Source organism: Sceloporus occidentalis, unplaced genomic scaffold (genome assembly GCF_023333645.1).
Source record: "Sceloporus occidentalis isolate IW3139 unplaced genomic scaffold, rSceOcc1.0.p SCAF_233, whole genome shotgun sequence".
Lineage (NCBI taxonomy): Eukaryota > Metazoa > Chordata > Lepidosauria > Squamata > Phrynosomatidae > Sceloporus > Sceloporus occidentalis.
The window spans coordinates 881501-895910 of record NW_028317213.1 but is presented as its reverse complement, the minus strand read 5'-3'; the positions used below and the strand labels follow the sequence as shown (position 1 = coordinate 895910).

General features: G+C 35.4%; 1 protein-coding gene across 1 annotated transcript in view; it reads left to right on the top strand.

Moving 5' to 3' along the window:
• Positions 1–14071, top strand: part of LOC149276600 (uncharacterized) — a 29437-nt gene extending 15366 nt beyond the window's left edge. The window contains exons 25-53 of the mRNA XM_089503457.1: positions 142–195; positions 521–619; positions 704–757; positions 849–902; positions 1073–1126; positions 1591–1644; positions 1849–1893; positions 2022–2120; positions 2498–2605; positions 2691–2744; positions 2996–3049; positions 3130–3183; positions 4222–4275; positions 5084–5191; positions 5963–6016; positions 6461–6514; positions 7001–7162; positions 8030–8137; positions 8975–9082; positions 9310–9363; positions 9802–9909; positions 10130–10183; positions 10283–10390; positions 10861–10914; positions 11472–11579; positions 11691–11976; positions 12232–12422; positions 13227–13466; positions 13925–14071. Of these exons, the coding sequence (XP_089359583.1) occupies positions 142–195; positions 521–619; positions 704–757; positions 849–902; positions 1073–1126; positions 1591–1644; positions 1849–1893; positions 2022–2120; positions 2498–2605; positions 2691–2744; positions 2996–3049; positions 3130–3183; positions 4222–4275; positions 5084–5191; positions 5963–6016; positions 6461–6514; positions 7001–7162; positions 8030–8137; positions 8975–9082; positions 9310–9363; positions 9802–9909; positions 10130–10183; positions 10283–10390; positions 10861–10914; positions 11472–11579; positions 11691–11976; positions 12232–12422; positions 13227–13466; positions 13925–14071 (2781 nt within the window). The remainder of the gene's footprint in view (positions 1–141; positions 196–520; positions 620–703; positions 758–848; positions 903–1072; positions 1127–1590; positions 1645–1848; positions 1894–2021; positions 2121–2497; positions 2606–2690; positions 2745–2995; positions 3050–3129; positions 3184–4221; positions 4276–5083; positions 5192–5962; positions 6017–6460; positions 6515–7000; positions 7163–8029; positions 8138–8974; positions 9083–9309; positions 9364–9801; positions 9910–10129; positions 10184–10282; positions 10391–10860; positions 10915–11471; positions 11580–11690; positions 11977–12231; positions 12423–13226; positions 13467–13924) is intronic.
• The last annotated feature ends 339 nt before the right edge of the window (positions 14072–14410 follow it).

The window sequence follows — 14410 nt, the reverse complement described above, 5'->3', positions numbered from 1 at the left end:
CAATCCTTTTAATGTGCTCCATGCTCCATTTTAGGACCTTTCCTTTTTACAATCTTTATTAATTTCCTCTCAAGATAAGGTCTACAGAATACAGCACATTGGGTAAGAGCACGTCACTAATACAGTATTCATATTGTTCAGGGTCTAACTGGAAATCCTGGAGTTCAGGGTCCTGAAGGCAAACTAGGTCCAGTGGTAAGTGCACATCATGCCTTTACATGGTCTAGTTCATGTTGCAGATCATGCCTATACATGGTCCAGTGCATGTTTCAGTACAAAAAGTGGTAGATTATTAGCTGGAGCAGAATATTTTGTTTGTATTCTTTAGCACCATTAGGGTGCCATATGGGGTAATTGCTATAAGGGATGCCTCTGGCCAGTGGTGACCTTGATAATATTACTGGAGTATGTTTACACATATTATTATATAATAATTTTATTATTGCTACAGTATTCGGTTGCTTAGATGGTAAAGGCAAAATCTTTGGAAATGTATAAAGTTGGCTGAAATTTATTTCAGGGTGCTTCTGGAGAAGATGGTCGTCCTGGACCTCCTGGTTCAATTGGGATACGTGGTGAACCTGGTACCTTGGGGCCTGCAGGTCCTAAAGGAAACAGTGTAAGGATTATCTTGATTTGTCTTCGCTCAGTTTACTTTTCTTAATTTTTTTTTCAAATGAAATTACTTTTTTTTCTGTGACAGGGTGATCCTGGTAAGCCAGGTGAACAAGGCAATGCTGGCGTACCTGGGCAAAGGGTAAGTATCATTGTTATTTGGGGCATTGTTTTTTAAGTTTTGTAATTGCTAAATACTTGCAATCACATTAAATTTATTTTGTTATTATTAGGGAACTCCAGGAAAAGATGGTGAAGTTGGGCCTTCAGGTCCTGCCGGTCCCCTAGTGAGTATGTTTATGTGGCTTGAGAAAATATTCTACAAGTAGCCTGTCTATGACTCATCCATCATTTAAAAATATAACATTTGATGTTACTCATATGTCTTAACCTTAATGACAAAACAGAAGCATCTTAAACACTATGTTTCAGAAACATATTTATACATTTTCTTTAGGGTCCAGCTGGAGAGAGAGGTGAACAAGGCCCACCAGGTCCAACAGGATTTCAGGTATATTGTTTCCTTCATAATGCTATACTCCAGGACACTTATTTTGATGTCACATATGAGACATTCTTGAATAATTACTTATTAACACTCCATTTGAATTATTAACGTTCAGTTAATGTTTATGACCTAGCCATTGGTAGCGGTCTATCAATTAAATGTCTTGGTTAAGAACTAGCACGCTAACTTAATCTAATTAGGACATTTATTTACACTCATCTCATTGATGTCATCATCAATTTTTTGGCAACGTATCCTGGAATTATATTTAGGGAATGGAACTTTTTATTATACCATATATAGTTTCAAGGTTCACACCATATACAGTTTCTGATATTTGTCTTGAGTGGGTGACAGGAGGTAGAAGGGTTATTGGTATAATATAAAATTTTAATTCTACATGATTGACTCTCATTTATGTTCATGGATTTGCGGTAGACAATACTGGATTTTATTCTGCATTTTAGGGCCTGCCGGGTCCTCCTGGACCTCCCGGAGAGACTGGAAAGCCTGGTGATGAGGTAAGTAGCATTTATCTGACTGGCATAGTATTTTTATACAGGATTAATTGTTTATTTTTTTATTTAGTCTATTCTCCAAGTTAAAACAATTATAAGAGCCATAACCCTCCTAAATCCTCCAACTATGTTCGTTTTCATTTTAAAACTAACACAACAGACAAGATTGCATTGTCAATAAAGGCGTATATCCTATGTTGATCACAGGGTGTTCCTGGAGATTCAGGAGCTGCAGGTCCACTTGGCCCTAGAGTAAGTATCTAGAATGATAATCTGTTTATCATTTATAAGATAATACAACCAATTTTTTGGCCTTGTTTTCTTAAGAGGCATCACAGACAGAATGTGATGGAATTAATGATAAGTACTTATCTTTATAGGGAGAACGTGGTAATCCCGGTGAAAGAGGAGAACCTGGAGCTTCAGGTCTTTCAGGAGAAAAGGGTATGGCTGGAGGTCATGGACCTGATGGTCCAAAGGTGAGTTTTATATATTTATATGCCTTTCATGCTTTCATGCAATTTCTGTTTTTGAATACAAGTAGTTATACGTGAGCCTCTTGTTAATATTACTTATAAGTACCGGTAATACTATTTATTTTTCCATATTACGTATAATGTAAAATACAAAATTTCAGAGCTAAATGATAGTATGGGTTGTTGATATTTAATTTATTTTCATCTGTAATCAAATTGAATTTATAGACAACTAGCAAATTAGTCTGTGAAAAAAATAAACAAATCTAGCCGTTGAGTAAAATGGTATTATAGTAAGGTCTAGCAATTGACTTTTACAGGCTAGGAACCTTTTTTATTGACTAGTTACATTTTGAACGTATCTTTTTATTTAATCTCAGGGAAGTCCAGGTCCGACTGGTACTCCTGGTGATGCTGGCCCTCCTGGTTTACAAGGTATGCCTGGAGAAAGAGGTATTGCTGGAACACCTGGTCCAAAAGGTGATAGGGTAAGCCAGTTTCTGTACTGCAGATATGTAGAAGATCTTGTTGTATATAAGCCATAGAATGACATCCAAGCATTATGTTTTATAGGGAGGTCTTGGAGAAAAAGGTGCTGAAGGTACCCCCGGTAATGATGGTGCAAGAGTAAGTACAAACATTGAGAGTGCCATCACACCAGACAGTTAGACATTGAATTAGGAAAGTTGTGTTACCTTTCCAAAGACAATGCATCACAACTTGAAATCATATTACATTTAAAGCCTTTCTTTATAACAGAACTATGAATATAAAAATGTAATATAAATGTATATAAAAAAAACCCATACAAATTTACAGTATGACACTTACAAGTAAAACATAGATAACCTAAATCTGTTTTTTCTGCATTTATGTAGGGTCTTCCTGGTCCCCTCGGTCCTCCTGGTTCTGCTGGTCCAGCTGGTGAAAAGGTAGGTACTGTTACAGTAAACGATCCATTACTTTTGAAGTCGAATCGGTATTTATGCTAACAATACTTGATTTATTTCAGGGTGAGCCTGGTCCACGTGGTGTAATGGGTCCATTTGGTTCCCGTGGAACTCCTGTGAGTAACATTTTTGTGCAAAACGTTAACATTTGATTGGGTGAATCAGATTGCAGTATGGCTAGAATGTATCAAATATTATGTTTCCATTATTGTTATGGTCTATTGATACTGGCTCATAATTCAATAAGCAGCTCTAGTGTTGAATGAGTTGTTGTTAACATCAATACCTCATTTTAATACATTTTTTTTTTTTTTTTAAAAACCAACTCTTTGCAAGGGACTTGCATGATTGCATATTGTAGTGAGGAAACCCATAGAGTTTTGTGTGCAGTAGGCTAAGCTGGCTTCTACAACCAAGTTAAGGAACAGCCCAAGACAAAGAACAATGAAAATGTTTGGCTATAAAATCAAACTTTTCCCAAGATCCTTAAGTCCTGCATCCATTGCACAATCATAAGAAGTAAATGAGATAGGTCCACCATTAAAACAGCAGTTGTATATGTATTTAGTATTTAAACATTTTTTATTTTAGTAAACTTAACCACCACTAAATCTATATGTGTTATAACAGCCAAATTGTATGAACAGAATCTATTTCCATGTACTTCCAAAACACAAATTGAGTTGATCTTTAAAATTTGTTCTATGTAGTCTATATTTGGAAGTCCTTCCAAGAAGTAACATTTTCATTTCTTACCCATTTATTACAGAATTGAGTATTTTAAGAGCCCACAAAACTCAATATTTAAAAAATGTATTGGTCAATCAACAATTTATTTAGGTGCAGCTCTTGAGGTACAGTCTCAACTGACTACATCCACAACTAGCAATTGACTTTTACAGTCTTAAGACTCACAGGTCCAAATAAATTGCCCTTTTGGTTGTGGTAGATATAAACTAACTATATGGGCATTCTTTATATAAAACCTCATTGTTTCATTGTGATATAAAAGGAAAGCTGGCCGATGATGAAGCAAATCATATAAAGCAGCATTGTTCGCTATCAGACAATATCTATATAGCACAGATTATCAGAGCAATAATATTTTTACAATGTTTTCAAATTTGTGAATTCACATTTTTATAATGTCACAGGGCTCCCGTGGTGAAATTGGTCCAACTGGCCCTGTTGGATTTGCTGGTCCACCGGTATGTAATCATTAATATTCATTCTAAGTTTACTATGATCATGGACAAATACAAGTTATAAATACTGTTATGTGATGCAAATAACCATTAAATGTGTGTGCTGGGTAGACTGAATATTTTAATGCATATTTCTCACATTAAATGAGAAGGAAATTATATGGTAGGTTGAACCTTTATAATCACTTTTAATTTTTGAAGATCATCAGTTTTTTGAGGATGAAGTTTCAGGGAAGAAACAAAAAAATAAAATTAAACAATAGTTGAACTTTTGTCCCAGTTTATACAAATATTAGGTTTCTTGTATCATCCATCCTTCTGGTAAATAGGAGAAGAGTGCATACAATAAAGTTGACATTATACAACATATTGTAAACACGTTTCTCAAAGAAATGAGAAGAGAGGCCTTGCTCTTCTAAGCTTACAGTTTATAATGAAGGGTGAAGGACAGTCAGGGGCTGCTTGGGGGAGGATGATTTGATTGTAGCTTCACTGATGATTTGATTGTAGCTTCACTGGCCTTAAGACTAGGGGGTGGATAGATGGTTTCATCCTGAAAGCAGTTTGTGTCTATTAAGAGGATCGGTTGTATGATTCTTATTCTAGACAGGTGTGTTTCTAGCGAGTTTAAAGATGGAATAAATAAGGGAGAGTGTGACAGAATGAGATAGGGAATTCTAGCACCAGTAAAATCAAGCACATCAATTATGACAGTTAGGAGAGTATCATTAAAAGACATATGTTTATTAAAGATATTTTTTAATATTTTATAAAAATGCCAAATCTATGTTCTAAATAATGTTGTTTGCAGGGACCTGATGGACAACCAGGTGTCAAAGGAGAACCAGGAGAACCCGGTCAAAAAGGTGATGCTGGATCTCCAGGACCACAAGGGCTTTCTGGATCCCCAGGCTCACCTGTAAGTATTAAAGATTAACTTTTTCTGTCTAAAAAGCTATCATTGCTATTTCAACACTTTCAAAAAATTAAATCTAGGTTACCTGGGTAACAAAAATGAGGGAAATATCTTTTTTTTGCCATGACAATTATCAATTGCCATGACAATTATTAACTTACATGTTGTGGGTTTAACAGGGAGGGCAATGGTTGTTCTGTGTATAAGTAATAGATGGCTGAATATGATGGATGTTTTATGAAAACCACACATATAAATATAAAAACAAGGGGGGTCTCAGTGATAAAAATAAATTCTTGGATTGGTCCAGTTAGACAGTAAGGACTGGACACATACAATGGATTGGTTATGCCAATGATATATTTAATGCCCTGTGTAAACCTCAGTTTGAGTTCCCTCCACCTCCATTTAATAGACTACATTAATGGGACAATAGTGGCCATGTGAGGTGACAGCACAGGCTTCTACCCCCCTTTACCCCAGAAACATTTTTTTAAATATTTGCTTTTGTTCTGGAATAATATAATTTGACACCAGTAGCATTAGGTTTCTACATGTATGTGGCACAGTTGATTAAAATGTTGCAGAAGTTTCCATGTATAAGTAATGTTTTTATTAAATAACATTTTATAATAATAATTTTACTGACTAATACTTAATATGGTTTATTACTTTAGCATTATTATTTTGCTTCATTTAGTTTTGGGCAGATTTCTCAAACTGATTGTATATGTATAGTAAATGTATTAGTGAGTGGCATATCTGTCATTTTAGGGGCCATCTGGAGTTCCTGGTCTGAAAGGTGGCAGAGGAACTCAAGGACCACCTGTAAGTCAACATATCTTTCCTTTTCAGCCAGAGTCCAGATATCAATGTTTTATTACATTACAGCACATTCCAATGTATTTATTATATGTGTGACACATTTTGCCTTTCCACAAGGTATCTCCATGCACCTAATTTTATAATACATTTTAAAAATCTCTGTATTGTTTGATCTGAATTTAATGCGTTATCTCAGCTGTCAGAGCTGTAAAGTGAACATGAACAAAATGCCCCAGTGCAGCATGGTGAGCTGCAAAGAAGCTAGCCTTACTCCACTCCCAACCTTGTCACACTCAGATCATATCCTGCCTAATAACTAACCTAAATGGTTCCATATCCCAATCTTTACCTTAACCTTAGCAATTAGTCACTTACATAGTGTTCTCTCTAGAATTCACATTTGCTCCATTTTTTTTCTGAGTTTCTAATACATTGATGTGTGTTTAGGGTGCTACAGGATTCCCTGGGTCTGCGGGTAGAGTTGGCCCTCCTGGATCTGCTGTGAGTATATCTTCGCCTTTCAAATTTTATCGTGCTGATATGGTAAATTGTATGAATATGATCCATGTATGGTTTTATGAAATGATCACCTTGCGTGCAAAAAATATTATTACCTATGTGATATATAATGTACATAATATATTTCACAGTATATATTGATCTTCACTATTTGATGCTACATATTTAACCAGTAAAAATAAAGTGCTAATAGTACTTTTTCTCAATGCCGTAATTCAATACGTAAAGGAAAGCATCCCTCACCATTACGACATGTAAGCAAACGGCCTGTTCCACAATAGTCAAAGTTACAATGTTCTGTATATTTTGTAGTTAATCTTGCCCTCAAGGGAGCAAACGAGTTGCATATCTACCATTTTCAGTATATATATATATATATTTATATATTTATTTTTCCCCCCAATGAGCCAATGAGTGTGCTCCACTGTTCTAGGATGGAATTTGTAATATTTGGTCATTTTGTAAAAGGGAGCTGTTGGCCCAGCTGGTCCTATTGGTGATCCTGGCAAGGAAGGTCCACCTGGAATTCGTGGTGACCCTGGAACACATGGTCGTATTGGAGACAGAGGTGCTGCTGGACCCTCTGGAAGTCCTGGTGACAAAGGAGATTCTGGAGATGACGGACAGCCGGTAAGTTACCAAATACTAATAAACAAAACATATTTTATTACAATACAATAACACAATTGGGGACAATATTTATTATGAAGAGACTAAAGTAATTATAGATCAGTCCGACATACTTGGTTAGTTCTTTGTCGATAGTTGATTGGTAGTTGTACTGTTTGCTTGAAATATAAGTATACCTTAAGTATGATACATATAAACAATTATAATTTGTGTCTTGTACAGTTGTGTTCCTTTTCTAACATTAATAATACATTACAATATATTTTAAATGATAACAGATGGGGGAAAATCCCTTGCAGTAGTATTGAACACCTCCTAGAACCATATTCTTCAAAAAACAGGCTTTGAAAATACTTAAGACTTACTGAGTTAATCAGTTGTCGTGTTAATCGAAAACATTCTCCTGTTGGAAAATGAGGACATGTATTATGGAAAAAAGTTGTAGGCTTAATCAAACGTAAGTAATAATACCCAACAATTCACCATTAACAAATTGGGTTTTTATAGAATTATTATCAGTTACCATAATATATAATATTATCCATATTATCCATATCTAGCACATTCAGCATACAAACATCTGTCCTTTTTATACCTCGATAGTTTTATTTATGTAATGCAATGCAGAAAAAGTTGAAAAAATTGATTTTCATTTCCAAACAATATTTTGTATTCAGTTGTATGTATAGGTCCATCAAAGCTGTATCATCATAGATTTCAGAAAAGCTTTGTGTGATTTGTCGCAAGTTTCAAGCAAGTTAGATTAAGTATGTTTAGAATCAGTAGACATGGCTTTTGACTCGTTAACATGCATTTTGTATGGTACAAAATGCACAGTATAACCTTAAATTATCTTCATTTACTTAGGGTCCTGATGGTCCACCAGGTCCAGCTGGAACGACTGGCCAAAGAGGTATTGTTGGTATGCCTGGTCAAAGAGGAGAAAGAGGAATGCCAGGACTTCCTGGGCCAGCGGTACGTTAATATCCTGACAGCTAGTTCAATAAAAATATATATAAATAAAACATATAGAAGGGGATACAGAATATAATAATAATTAACAAACATTTATTTAGCTAATAAACCACTGTTTCTTGCTTACACCCCATCATTAGTCGTATAGTCACATAAGAGGGACATGGGCATGTATTGGTTAGATCAATAATTGTAAAAAAAAAAATACTACGCTTTTAAGCATCAATCGTTTGCCCTATGGCCAAAAAACTAGAAACAATGATATGAGTTGTTAAAGATTGTAGCCAAGAATTTCCAGCATGATAAAGTTATAAGGAGAACATTGGGTTATATGTAGAATAATTTATGAGCTGTGAAACAATGTGTTGCCATTGAATGAGTTAAATGTAAAGATTAAAGATAGCCTCAAGAGCTATGTAGACACTGTTTAGATAAAACAAAGAAATAAGTGTGCCAGATGTACTAAATATTGAACCATTAAATCCAGGCAAGGATAGCATAAAGTCAAGACTTTTGCTTAATTACATATTGTATGAAGAAAATGTTGGAAAGCAATAGTTTGCGAAATCCTACAAATATATTAAAAAACGGTGTTGGCTTATTTCTAAATAAACTAACATAAAGTTAAGAGCCTGTATTTTTTAAGATTTCAATAATCCAAACAGATGTGCTAGATATATTTGGCTTGGTATTGAGATCAACATTGTTTTCCTTAATTGGCCTTTTACAACCTGTAGAAGTATTGTTGTTAAGTTAAATATGTTATCTGTAGAAAAAATACTCATGTCTGTTGGCTTGGTTTTTAGAATAATGTTGCTATACTTATATACTTTTTAGGGATCTCCTGGAAAGCAGGGTCCTCCTGGTTCCTCTGGAGACAAAGGTCCATCTGGTCCTATTGGTCTTCCTGGTGCAAATGGTCCTGTTGGGGAACCTGGAGCAGAGGTTAGTGTATTGTCTTATTTCCAAAAGTGCGTTGTATGCAATATGCCATGTCAAGTACTGTGTATTTTTCCAGCTGTACTCTATTTCTAAAACATTTTATTTAAAATGACCACATTGCTTTTGGCCAATGGGCAACCATTAATAATTGTATCTATTAAGATATGCTCTACCCTTCATGTTACACTATCTGCATCCAAGTTATTAATGGAAAATAATGTATTTTTTAGGGTCCTCATGGTAATGATGGTCCTCCTGGACGAGATGGAGCTACTGGAAAGCGTGTATGTTATCTATGCCGTTTAAGTTGTTTTTGCTTTTTTGATATTATGATGTTTATGTTTCTTTAATTCTTTCTGTGCCAACCACAAATGTGATACATGTTTGGAAGGTGGACTCAGGAGGTGTGCCTTCCCTTTGGCCCCATCCCATTCCCAGAGGGATAGGGGTTAAAAGTAAAACTAGAATCCTTGGGGCATCTAAGTTCCCTTCCCCCTTCACCCATAACCACTAGCACTAGGGACATTAAAATGCTGTTATAAACTATTACTAAAATAAAAACAGTCTTATATAAATTTTTGTGTGGATTAATAAAGAAGGTGTTATTTTTGTACAAAATGATAAGGGTCATGAGGGTGGCATAAACATAGAAATAACAATAGAAGTTTATGATGAAGGGGATGCTGCATTTTGTAATTAGGAATCTGTTTGTTTATTTTTAGGGTGATCGTGGTGAACCTGGTCCTGAGGGAATGGCAGGGGCTCAAGGAGCTCCAGGAACACAAGGTCCAGTTGGTGCTCCTGGAGAAGCTGGACCAAGAGGTGAAACAGTAAGTCAAGCTTATATATGCCCATATGCTTTACCAGGGTACATACATTATTTAATTATGTAAACAAGAACACTAATATCCTATGCTGGGATTGACTCAAGGCCTCCTAGGTTTCTCCAGAAGATTGCTTCCTGTCAACAGTTGGATTGTTTAATTACATATATCCATCTATAGCGACTTTACATATATCTGATACTTATTCTGCTACTTTCATTTTTAGGGTTCTAGAGGCCCCATGGGTCCATCTGGCAGAGCTGGGAAACGTGGCTTCCTAGTAAGTTTTGTCAATCTTGCTTAATGCTAAACTGTATTGATCTGTGGACAAAAAAACAGAATTATAATTTTCAAAAATATGTTACTTGTTCATCTGCAGGGACCCCAAGGACCACAAGGGGACAAAGGAGACAACGGTGAACGTGGTGAAAGAGGACAGAAGGGTCACAGAGGATTCACTGGTTTACAGGGACTTCCAGGTCCTCCAGTAAGTATTGTTTTTTAACAAAATTTTTAATTAGACTTTTCTTTACTATGCACACGTTAAGGGAACTATATGTCAGGTGTTGAGTTTAATTATAAAAGCATACATTTCTAAGCCATCTCTATCTTTGTCATTCTAATGCATATAATGCACAAAATAAGGTCATAGAAAGCAGATGCATTTGCTTTCTGGTCTCTTATAAGGTAGTTGGTGTGCCTTTTGTCATAAAATGTGTAACTTCTAGTTTAAAATAACATTAAACTACCCACTGGAAACTAATTTATTCTCAACAAACCTTGACTAATTTTCATTTTTACAATTCAGTTGTAGTATTTTTTCTTTTCAAAACTGTAGATCTTTTTTTTTGCTTTGTAGATAAGCGATTTTGTTCATACTTGAAGGCTTGTTGTTTTTTTGAAATATTTTGGAAGCAGAAATGTGTTGATTCTGAAGTATGCTGATTTAATTTTTAGGGCCCTGCTGGCGAACAAGGCAGTACTGGACTTCCAGGACCTTTTGGACCCAGAGTAAGATTGGTTTTTTTTTCCATTTATATTATTTTCACGAATAAACATGTCATTTTGAGTGAAATGCAGTGAATGTAAAGATAATCATATGTGACTGACAAATATCCAATATCTGTTATATTCCATAGGACATCCTATATGTAGCTAACTATTGATTGTAAATTGTTTTGCCCTTTTGGGCACTGGAGTACAGATTTTGACCTACTGGCAACCACTTATTAGTTTTCTTCCTCTTTGGCTTAGGTCACAAAGTGGTAGAGGCCACCTGGAGATATATTTAAGCACCTTTTATTTAATATAAATAATTGTGACCAGGCCACTAAAATTGTGACGTTTTAGTGTTTAGTGTTTTATAAGTCAGTAATATTGTATAAATCATTTTTACATACATAGTGTAAGCTACATGAAATTAAATCATAAATGTCATTTTCCACACAGAAATAGTTGGCATAATATATAAGGTGTTTATGTCTGTATTTCTCTCATTTATAGTTAACTTGTAAAAAACAAAAAATGTTTCTAATGCATCCTCTTGTCATTTTTACATTATTTTACAGGGCCCCCCTGGTCCAGTTGGACCTCCAGGCAAAGAAGGTAACCCGGGGCCTACAGGGCCAGTTGGACCTCCTGGTGTTCGAGGAACTGTTGGAGAATCTGGACCAGAGGTAATGTCCAGCTTTACATTGTTGTTAATCATATTTCAATTAAAAGATCTAAGATTAGACTGTCAGCATAAACAAATTACTAGATAAACCATCAGTGCACATTTTGTTTAGGGACCCACTGGTGACCCTGGTCCTCCTGGCCCTCCTGGCCCACCTGGTCTCCTCACAGCTGCTATTGATGATTTATTGGGTGGTTATGACACTATCCCAGAACCGTTGCCTGAGTTTACTGATGATGAAGCAGCTAGTGATGGAAATAAGACTGACCCAGGTGTCCAGGCCACATTGAAATCTTTGAGTAGCCAGATTGAAAACATGAAGAGACCAGATGGTTCCAAGAAGAACCCAGCACGTACTTGTGATGATTTGAAACAGTGCCACCCTTCCAAAAAGAGCGGTGAGTATGCATTGCATAGTAAAAAACCTCACAATAAGCATGTTTAACAACAGGAAAAGTTTCTGTAGGACGTAATTAGTCCTATTGGTTCATTTGAGCACTAAAAAAGGAAAAAAGGTACAAAAAGAAAATAATGAATAAGCCATTTGTTCAAAATATACATTATAGAGTAAATTAAGATGACATTAGGTTACAATTTCAAGGCCTATAACTCTTATAGTAACAGACTATAATATGGATATGTTTTGTGTATAGGAGAATACTGGATAGATCCTAATCAAGGCTGTGCAGAAGATGCCATTAAGGTTTATTGTAATATGGGAACTGGAGAGACATGCATATCTGCTAACCCTTCAAAGATACCGCGCAAAACATGGTGGACAGGCAAAGGAGTCGACAACTTCAAGCCCATATGGTACGGTGTCGATATGAACAAAGGAGCGCAAGTAAGTCATGCATGTTTTTAATAATCACACAAGTGGACACTAGATAGAAATTGGTGGAAATTATATATATTGCTCCTGTGGCAGATCCATACCAACTCCAGTGAGCATCTTCTGCAAAAGGGTTAGAGCTGGCCATGCACAATGCTATTAATGTGATTTTTTAAAAGTCATCTTATAGATTTAACTGTGTTTATGGAGGCCAACCTAGTGCTTTTGTGGGAGATGTTTACAGGGCTCAGCGAAGTTGAACATTTAAAATGTTTCACTCCTTTTGTAAATTTGTGGTTAAGTAAATGCACTGTTTTATCTGAATGCACAAGTACATAGAATGATTCAATACAATAATTGAATGTACATGCGCATTTAGATATAATGGTTAGAGAAGACTATAGGAGGAATCAAATGGTCATTTGTATCCCTATAAGCACATAGACCTCTTTATGAAATATTCTAGTTCAATGACTTATCAGTTTTACAGGTTTTAGGATGTTTGTGTTTTACTCAGTTTTACTATTCAGTGTGTTGAATAGCCACGTATGCTTTATCATCTTTGCTACCTTCAGCCGCAGTTAGGGTCATTAATGCAAAAATTAAGGCACTACCAATGGCTTCCCAATGTCATGGCTTTTATGTATTCTATTTAAAGTATTTTAAGTGTAGTCATTACTTAGATGATTTATTGTACTATGTTAAGATTGGTTGTTCTATGCTCTAGCTTTACCCCCTATACCTTGAAATACTCAATAATAAGATAATGTACATCATAAATGAAATTACTGAAATAATTATTTTTTGTCCATATAGTTTGTCTATGGAGAAACTGACTCACCAAATACAGCTGTCACCCAAATGACTTTCCTACGCCTTCTGTCCAAGGAAGCTTCCCAAAATATTACCTATTACTGTAAAAATGCAATAGGCTACCTGGATGAGAAAAATCAAAACCTGAAAAAAGCTGTTATACTTAAAGGTGCTAATGATCTAGATATCAGAGCAGAGGGGAATAGCCGATTCAGATATACAGTTCTAGAAGACACCTGTTCGGTAAGTTAAATGCAGATTTTATTTTTATGGGCACACCAAGATGGCCGTACTAAATATTGTGTTTTGTCAATATATGTCCTTTTAAAAGCAAAATGGAAGAAAACCACATTTTCATTTTCTTGTTTGAATTTACTCTGAGATATATTTAATATATCTCTGATTGTATATGCAGTGTTAGTGGAGTTATCAACTTTGCAGTTTTAGTATTGTTAAAACTAATTCTAGATTGTGAATTTTGCCAGACCCAGCTCACAAGGGAATGCATATTTTAAAGTGCTCATAAACCTTTAAACTATTATTGGCTTGTCTGATAAAACCCAACATTTATTTTCATCGCCTACTGTAAACTATGAAAACTATGTGTATCTACTGAGTTACACTTCATTTCTGTTGCTGCTTCACTGACAGCCGAAGATTAATTTATTAGTCAAGTAATACATTTTTCTATTTATTTGCAGAAACGAAATGGAAATGTTGGGAAGACTGTCTTTGAATACAGGACCCAGAAAGTGGCACGTCTACCCATTATCGATATTGCCCCTGTGGACGTTGGTGGTACAGACCAAGAGTTTGGAGTTGAGATTGGGCCAGTTTGCTTTTTGTAAAACATCAACAAGATGACTTAAGAACTTAAACTGACTGAAGTTCATCCTGAGACTCTTGAAAACGCATAGCTGGCAAAGCACCAGCACTGTACATACAGTGTTCATTTATTTTCCATTTTTTTTTATTTTTTTCAATTGTCAGGCCTTCTTCCAAAGTATTTATTTTAATTGTCTTTAATCCAGTTTGACGGACCAACACTTTTATTTTTATTCTTCACCTGTACTTGCTCTTGATATCAGAGTAGATTAATTTCATGCTCGGAATTGTATAGTAAACCAACTATATCCAACTAATATTTTTTTCGATGTTCAAGAGTAAAAGCCAAAACCATTGGTGAA